Source organism: Chanodichthys erythropterus, chromosome 9 (genome assembly GCF_024489055.1).
Source record: "Chanodichthys erythropterus isolate Z2021 chromosome 9, ASM2448905v1, whole genome shotgun sequence".
NCBI classification, from domain to species: Eukaryota; Metazoa; Chordata; class Actinopteri; order Cypriniformes; family Xenocyprididae; genus Chanodichthys; species Chanodichthys erythropterus.
The window spans coordinates 37,500,040-37,509,405 of NC_090229.1; the positions used below are offsets into that span (position 1 = coordinate 37,500,040).

The 9,366-nt window shown below is 34.7% G+C and overlaps 1 protein-coding gene across 1 annotated transcript in view; it reads right to left on the reverse strand.

The window, feature by feature from the left end:
• Positions 1 to 8,001, reverse strand: part of adgrd2 (adhesion G protein-coupled receptor D2) — a 29,475-nt gene extending 21,474 nt beyond the window's left edge. The window contains exons 1-8 of the mRNA XM_067393851.1: positions 7,986 to 8,001; positions 7,520 to 7,569; positions 7,343 to 7,403; positions 5,795 to 6,034; positions 4,171 to 4,824; positions 2,762 to 2,890; positions 2,593 to 2,678; positions 2,127 to 2,405 (exon numbers count right to left, since the gene is read on the reverse strand). Coding sequence (XP_067249952.1) covers positions 2,127 to 2,405; positions 2,593 to 2,678; positions 2,762 to 2,890; positions 4,171 to 4,824; positions 5,795 to 6,034; positions 7,343 to 7,403; positions 7,520 to 7,569; positions 7,986 to 8,001 — 1,515 coding nt within the window. The remainder of the gene's footprint in view (positions 1 to 2,126; positions 2,406 to 2,592; positions 2,679 to 2,761; positions 2,891 to 4,170; positions 4,825 to 5,794; positions 6,035 to 7,342; positions 7,404 to 7,519; positions 7,570 to 7,985) is intronic.
• Between the last annotated feature and the right edge of the window lie 1,365 nt (positions 8,002 to 9,366).

Below are 9,366 nucleotides of genomic sequence, written 5' to 3' on the forward strand. Positions count from 1 at the left end.
ATCATATGTGCGATTGCACTGTAGTGATGATATCAGTGGAAGGGCCTCTTGTGATATTGCTTAACCCCTTAGCAGTCACCGTCCCACCATTTAAAACAATAATATCTTAGTCTAAAACTATAATAATATTGACAAACTATATCACTTGAAAGCTTACAATCTCTGAATTCAATACAAATGACACAGGAACAGTCATTTACTAATTTGCAACAAGTATATTTTTCAGACTCATAAGGCATGTTTAGACCTTTATTTTGAAATAGCAATGATCATGAAATATTGGTAAAAACCTCACTTAGTTCAAAAGATTACATTCATTCTACTTTTTTCAGAAAAAAAAGGTCTGAAAATGTAAATAAAAAAGAAAAAATGATAGATTCTCCATGTGTGATGTGGCGGTGAGCTATGGCAACATATCTGTGTTCTTTCCGCATGTCTTTTATGTGTTTGTTAGAGGCTGAATTCAAATCAAATACTGTCAAACCACCTATATTACTTCTGAATAGGATGTCTACTTCATAAGTATGAAAATTATGGATATATATGGTTCAGATCACTCAAACCATACATGGAAATGGAAGAGTCCTTATATGGTCACCAGTGGAGCCTGGTTCTCATCTAGTGGAAGCATTTGGTACTGCGCCCAAACAAAAACTTCACTGAAAGCTCATTTTTTGAGATATCAACCTCAAATTTGGAAAACCACTTTTTCAGATTTATGGCTTTGAGTAAAACACATTTTTATATAAAATAAAAAGAATTGTATTTTTACATTTTCATACTTAATCTTCTATAACTTTCTTTTAATTTCAGTTTCATACATTTTTTTTCACTTCTACAATAATCTGCCAAGTGTCTCCTTTAAAAAAAGACTGTCTGTATTAGAAGTATTCAAGCAATACTAAAGCATGCAATTAATTTTAAAACGTATTGTATGATGGAGAAAATGCTGTATTACTGTTACTAAAAATAAAGCTGCATCTGATTATGCTATGTTAGCTACTTCACACAATAGTGTTTTTCTGAGGCATGGTAAAGCATGATACTCGCAAAAAAAACAAAGAAAATTAGATTTAAACAATAAGACTAAATGTGTTGAGCTATATAACAATAATTAGTTTTCTGTCTATAAATATATGAAAACAGTTGTTCTCTTGTCTATTAAAACATGTAAATATTAAAGCGTCTTTGGTGTTTCCATGGTTTCTACAAAATAAACCGGAAACCGAGGGTAACGCGGGTATGACGCAATGGACAGGCGACGTCCCGGAGCCTTGGTTAAAATTGCAATTTTCTCATGATTTACAAATAGTTGCAAACATTTGGGATATTGTAAGTACTCAAGTGAGCAAAATATATAACACTGGCCTAGTGGATTTTGGCTATTTTACTGCAAAATTCTTACATATTGCACCTTTAAGGGGTTAATCAATTTTTTTTAATGTTTTATATTTTAATGTTCATTAATTACTGAATCATTAAGTATCATAAAATGACTCAGACTACTGTTCAAACGTTTGGGGTCAGTAACATTTTTTAATAATATTGTGAAATATTTTTACCATTTAAAATAGCTATTTTCTATGTGAATATATAGTAAAATGTAATTTATTTCTGTGATCAAAGCTGTATTTTCAGCATCATTTCTCCAGTCTTCAGTGTCTCATGATCCTTCAGAAATCATTCTAATATGCTGATCTGCTGCTCAAGAAACATTTATGATTATTATCAATGTTGAAAACAGTTGTGCTGCTTCATATTTTTGTAGAAACCTTTGTAAACATGATAAATGTATTTACTGTCACTTTTTATCAATTTAATATATTCTTGCTATAATTTCTTTCAAAAAATACTGACCTCAAATTTTCAGTTTATAAAAGACATTACTGAATTATAAGAAACAAAAATCAGTGGAATTTGGCAAAAACTAACAAGCAATTCCAAGTTAATGTTTAGAAATCCTGATAACATGACGTGCAAGATGTGCAACATAAATAAAAATTAATAATAATTCACACAAGACATTAGCAAGAATTTTGTCACTTGCTTAAAGAAGATCTCATCAAAATCCCTCCTAACAATCATTAATTAATCAACCAACACAAAGCAGTTAGTAAACAGGTCACCTCTTTGATGCTGTGCCATTTACTGCTGTCATCTTGGCTGATGAGTGAATCTGCAATGGTGACGAAGCTCTGGCCGAGCCTCTCCGCATCACGCTGGCTCTGATTGGCCGTGCTGGGCAGGTCAGCGGCCCGAGAGAGAACATGCATCAGAGAGGCCATGTCTCTGTCCTCCAGCTGCTTCTGCTCCTTCAGAACAACCTGCTCAGACACGTTCAACAGATGGGACAGCGAGGTCCAGCTCTGCCCATCTACAGTATCAGAGAACACTTCATCTGCAGTCTGAGAAAACCGGGACAAAACACAAGTTAGAGGGGCTTTATATTTCCTTTTATCCATTTTTTTTTTCATTACTATTACTTATTTTACTTTTATTACTGAAACTCGTTGCTGTAACTGTTTTTTGGTTATTTGTAATGACAGTCACTGCATGTAAAATATTCGTTTTATTTAAAAATCGACTCTGTACCATGCCGTACTGCATGAGACGCTGCATGAAGGGGCTTGGGCTGGACCTTAGAGATTCTCTCAGCTCCTTCATCTTCAGATAGTGTTCTGTGGACCAGAGAGCTGCACTGTCAGGCCGTGCACAACACTTCATTCAAACTTCAATCAGCTACAGTAACTCTCACACACACCTTTGCTGCTTCTGCAGATGAAAGGGAAAGTGTGTGTGCAGTCAGAGGTGCTGTACTGAGGCTGACCGGCAGACCAGCCATCGAAAACCTCACATTCCTCCTCCTGTCTCTGCGCCGTCTTCAGGGACCCTGTGAAAATAAGCAATACGTTCACCACAAATAAACACAAAACTTACACATTTCAATGAACTCATTAGCTGAAACAATAACAAAAAAAGTATAATAATTCTAAATATATAACAAACATAAATCACGATAACCGATTTACCAGACACACTATTGGACAACAGTTTAAAAATGCACTGAATTTGGGCTTTGTTTAAAGAAAATGCTAAGAAACCAGTTTGATGTTCAATATTAATAGTAATTATATGAATTAATAACAGAAAGTAGGCTAAATAAATTATTAATTTCATCTTCAGAATTTAGTTAATGTGTGTTAATATTCATTTGAGTAATGTGTTTGTTTATAACTGATACCAGTTAGTTACTCTGAAACAAGTTGATGTAATAAAGAGAATTAAGTTTTTTTGCATTTCTTTCAAAATATAATCATTTAAAAATATAATGAATAATTATTCAATTATAATGAAATGATCATTAATTTTAAAAAAGGTATAAAAAGCAGAACCCCCAAACTATGCTATCGGCAGATATCACTCTGAATAATCGGCTATCAACTAACGCTTAGAAATGTATTACATAGCAAATATGATAGTAATTACATTCTTTTTTTTACAAAAGTATTTTTTTAAATATTAACTTACATGTCAATTGTCTATTCAGAATCGTGGTCTTTATTTTAAACCAAACATATTTAACAAAAAACTGTAATAATACTGATAAATATAATACAAAGTAGACATTTAAAGCTACGATGACATTTAAGAACACTTAGAAATGTATTTAAATGCATAGGGTAACATTCATTTGTAGGCAAAATATTTAGCAAAAAATAAGAATATTATGTTGTAAATAATATATATATATATATATATATATATATATATATATATATATATATATATAATATATATATATACAGAAACTTTGATATTTACAACATAATATTCTTCTATTTTGTTGAATATTTAAATAATCAAAGTATATGTTTCATTAAAACTACTACTAATAATAATGATGATAAGTGTTAATAATAATAGGCCTATTTGTTTACAGATGGATCTTCTAATATTTAACAAAAAATTATAATAATTCAAAATACACAATAGGCTACAATTCAAACTAGACAATGCTCCAATAGACACTTATTAACAAAATATGATAGTTACAAAAAAAAAATATGCAAAATATTTAACAAAAATAGATGTTTTTAATATTAATCTATTGAAAACAATATATTTATTTTTAAATATAATAATAGTGTTATGTTAAAGTATGTAGCTGACCTGGACAGTTGATAGTTGCAGACACATTCTGGACAGAGTGATGGACAGTGAGGCTCCGGGCCTGCCATCTGAATATGACTTTGTGATTGGTGACTAGCTGGGAGCACGTGTTCAGTGCCTGCACCTGTTTCAACCCCAGAGCTCCATCCCAAATGTTCAGGTCGGTCAAGTTTCCAACAAACGGCTCGGTGAAAGTCCCACCAAAGGTATCCTGGTCTTGCCCCAATATAAATATCCCGCCTCCGTATAAATCATTTGCCTTTTCCCGAGCTTGCCCATGCCCAGAATCTCCCTCATTTCCGTCCACATAAATTGCCCAAAATCTATTCCTTGAGTGCCACGTGACACAAACATGGTGCCAGTCTTTATCAATGGGTAGCTCGGCTTTGTAAGCATGATGTTGTCCTTGAATGAGAAGCGCTAGACGGACTTTCCTGTCGGTCTGATTTTGCTTGGACTCCTCTATCTTTCCGCGCAGCTGGAACTCGTTGATGAAAACGGTCGCTGCGTACGAGAACACCGTGGACACGTTCTCGTGCCGCGGGTCCCACTGCACGCGCACGCAAACGCTCACAGCAGACAGTGACGGGAAAGTCGCGTTCACACGGGCATAGCCGTCCTTAGACTTGAAAGATAAACCTGGGAATTCCGTTTCTGTGAAGATTCATTGATTTCATCAGACACTGGTTAAGACTTTTTTTTTTTTTCAATGGTAAAAGGCCTAGAAAAAATGGCTGATCTGTCCTTTCTTTCCCTGCTGAAGGACAAACACACCACAAAGAAGCATATAACCCAGCTAAAAAGTACTGTATCATCAATATTCTAAGAACAGTCTGCTAATGTAAAAAAGTTTTTTGGGGTGGATAACTATAAAGATAACTATAACGATAAGTAGGCTATATTTGCGTCCAAATCGACGAACGATAACGCTCTGTTTATTCTGCGGTTTCAAAGTGTGTACAACATGTCCTCAGCATGCTATGTTTCGAGTGATTAGCTAGTGTAATCGATCTAATCTAAAAGTGAATTTAACTAACAAAGTGGAATAAAAACAACGCCTAGTCTTTTCACTGCAACTTCAAAGGAATCAAGACAATTTTGTCGAAACTACCGCTGGATACCTGAGGTAGGCTAATTTTATGCTACACAGTTTGCTAGCCTGTCATAATGATCTCATCGTTAATACTGCTCACAATTTATTCTGAGGGTATGACCGATTGTTTTCCATATATCCATTTTCTTTAAAGTATCCTTGAAAAGGGGGTTTGACTTGTCAGAAAGTGATGGCTTTTTCTGGACCTTGGTGATTAACTTCTCCACAGTGTCGTCTGCCATTTTAAATGCGTGAGCCTTTAAATTAGAATGGATTCTGATTGGCTGTCAGTGTTTTATCGTTCAAAGGCTGGAAAAAAATTGTTCTGAAAGCAATCCCAATATCATTTCTCTATATCGTTATCATTATAGCTGAGGTGTGGACAGTGCTATTCTTTTATATTTATATTTTGAACCATTATTTCTTTAAAGTTCTCGTTCTTGGTAGAGCGTTTGCTCAAAACTTTGAGAGAACCTGTTCTGACAACATTCCCTTTTAGCTGGAAAGCTGGTCTTAGAAAACCAAACTTACTTTGTTCAGGAAGATGGGTTGTCGGGTTCGGACTTTTGTTGGTTCTAAACCAAATGGGGCTCTTGAGGTTGGATTTCAAGAGTAACTTCTGTGCTCCCTCCTCGTCCTCTTTGACCCCTGAAGTTGTGAGGCCACTCGACTGACCACGGCAGTAGTGCATAGCTTGTTCGAAACTGAACGATGTGTTCACTAGCTGGTACACGGCATCGTTCTGGAGCAGACTGTTAGAGTCCGGCACATCTGCAACAGGTTGAGATGGTGTGAAGGATAGTCAGCTGTTTAATTCTTATTGATAACAAGAGGCGCCCTTTGCAATTCGAAAGTGTGTTTTAAAGAAGACGCAGAATGGCTCTACTGATTGGAGCTATTTTCACTGGCAAAATAGAGGAAAAACAGACAATATTGTGTCTAAAATGTAAGTCACCTAATCGCCTATTAACTTATTGTTTATTGTGTTTTGTATACAATTTATATCATATTTGCAAACGTGCTGATATTCAGGAAAACAGCACTTGTGTGATTTGCTTATAAATATTAAAAACAAGAACTTTTTTTGCTTTTCTTGGTTTTTGGAAGCATTTTTATTAATTTTGGTGGCATTTGACCCAAGGCCCCGCGGAGCTCTTTTGCAAGCACCTGATAGGTTATGTCAAAATTGCATGGTAGATTTATACAAATTGTAATTTTAACTGTAAAAGACTGTAAAAACTGCTACAGTACAAACCTGTTAAATGGTTAACAGTATACGTTCCGTACTATGTAATGGAAAAAAAAACTGTAATAGATCTTACCTATTTTTCATATAATTTTACAGTAAAATAATGTTAAAATTTGTAATTAATAGTGTTAAGTTTTGGATGTAAAAAAGAACAAATCATCCTATAATTTACAGTGAAATGCCGTAAACTTTAATTCAGAGACACAAACTGAGCAAAAATAATTTGGTGCAGATGCTGATATTTATATATCCAAAGATGTGAGATGGAATTCTAATGCTAATGTAAATCACTGAGATCTTTATAACCGTATTGCAGATACTTGCATAAACTATAAATAAATTAGTCGTCACTATAACTGCCAATAAAATGTCTTAGTAAGATGATATTTAAATGCTTAGTTTTATGAGCAAAGCTCTGTAGTTTTAATGCCATGCAATGCAATACAATGATGATTGAGAGATGAAACCTTCCGCAAAAGCCCGATGATCATATTTGAGACTCATGATTTTTCTAAAAAATGATGTATGGATAATCAAGTAAACCAAAGTTGCTTCAGTCCAGTAAGTGAAATTACTAAAGATTTTAGTAAAGATTTCACAGAAAAAATACACACGAACCACAAACTGAAGGTGGACATTTTGTACAATTATACTAAAAGGACTTTTACTTGCTAAAAAAACCCCCTAAACTATCAACCAGACGACAGAAGACATGTAATAGATTCTGTGCAACAGGTTTTCCAGCAAAGTTTTGATCCTGTTGAATATGATACGGTAGGCTTTATAGGATTAATTATTGTCTGTGAAGGGAAAACACAACATTTACTTACCCAACGGTCCTCTTTCTGCCCTGTCTGACCATGATTGAGTTGGTTCACACATACCCATAATCTGCATTGTAAAACATTAGAAGAAGAAAAAAAAGCAGAGAATGTGGGTATTTAAAATGGACATTCTTGACGAATTTCAAAAATTAGATATAGAGAAAGATGGGAATCCAACATTACCACTGCATTAGCCAAAATCACTCCAAAAAGCAATGAAGACATCTTCACATCTGGACAAAGCAGGAAAGAGTTGCTTTAAATAATGACATTACCAATGCAAACAGAAGGAGAACAATCAGGTGATCGCATTGCAGTTCCTACTTTTACAGGAAAGCAGACTGTTGATCAGTCACTGTTGCTTGTGTTCCTCAAATGTAACTTATTCTTTTGTAAAAATAAAAGTACTGTAATTATTAAAGCATGAAAAAACAGCCCTGTCACAAAATAATAAATAAGTTCAATAAAGAAGTTCAGTAGTGTTCAAAAGAATGAAAATCATGATTTTTTTAAAATGTAAAACTGGAAATAATCTAAACAAAGTTTGGATTTGTTACCTTTAAATAAAATGTATATTTTCCTCACAAATTGCAGATAACAGCAGACTTTTCTGACCCTGATGATCTGAATATTAAGAGATTTGACTTACAGGTACTGCCTGCCATGTGATGATCTTCAGTGGTTTGACTCCTAGCATCCATACATTTGTTTGGAGTGTGCTGTGTAATTGCATCTGTCTCATATTATCTATTATCCATTTACACTGTCTTCATCCTTCAGTTTGCAAGTGTTATATCCAAACTCTGAGTCCAGACTGTCCTCCTCCTTTATCCCGGTGTGTGTGTCTCTGGATCTTACCGCAGACCCCCTCGTAGATGTCCAGCCCACCAACTCAGCCGTCGTTTTAGCACTATGCTTTGTAATGCTAATGGATGTCATTTATTAAAGCAGACTTCTTGCGCAAGCAGTGTGAATGTTGGCACACAGAGTTCATCAAGCACAGCGGGACTCTTACCACTGCAGAATGCCACTTATTTATGCCCAACACACACACACACACACACACACACACACAAAGGTATTTCTATAATTATGAGGACATTCCATTGGTGTAATGGTTTTTATAATGAGCTAATTACATTTTCTTGCCTCTACCCCTAAACCTAGCCCTACCCCCAAATTTTCTGCATTTTTACATTTAAAAAAAAAAAAAAAAAAATCATTTGATAAGCTGTTTTCCTCATAGGGACCAAAAAATGTCCCCACAAGGTCAAACATTTCTGATATTACTGTCCTTGTGGTGACATTTGGTCCTCACAATGTGGGGTTTACCAGGACCACATACGCATGCACACATAGACACACACAGACACACAAACAAACACATTGTAAATTATTACACTTGTTCAAATGGTAAAATGTTCACATGCTGTGAGCTCAGATTCAACAAAAAGGAACATTTTTCAAGCATGTGTAAACTGGCACTAATGAAATTAATTTCCACCATGAAGTTAGTTCAACCTTTTTTTGTTTGTCGCTTTGAAATCTGCTCAATAAAGCTGGTTTGTTTTCTGTAGGCTAAGCTTTAGTGTGCTGCAGGATGGCATCAGAGAACACAACAAAAGCAGTGACATCACTAATGCACAGTGTACACCAGTGTGCCAAAGAAAGCCTGCTATTAGTATGCACTGTAGGCTATAGAGTGCAGCCTCAACACCAGCAAGGAGTTCTGAGATCACCAGTGAACAAATCGTTTGTAAATCTAAAACTTTACTAAATATTTCATAATGGTATGTAGTGCATGTCAAAAAGAACCAAACCCTTTAGAATTCAAAAACTAGGTGAAATGTTTTACACGTTTTACTTTTTACATTTGGCACTTTTCTTAGAGTATTCCAGACTGAAGGTTACATATTCATGCATGAAAAAAAAGTATCAATATTAATAGTAATAATACTAACAAAATAAAATAAAATCTTTGTCAAAATGCAGATTTTGACAATCATGACAACTCTGATTATTGCTATTGC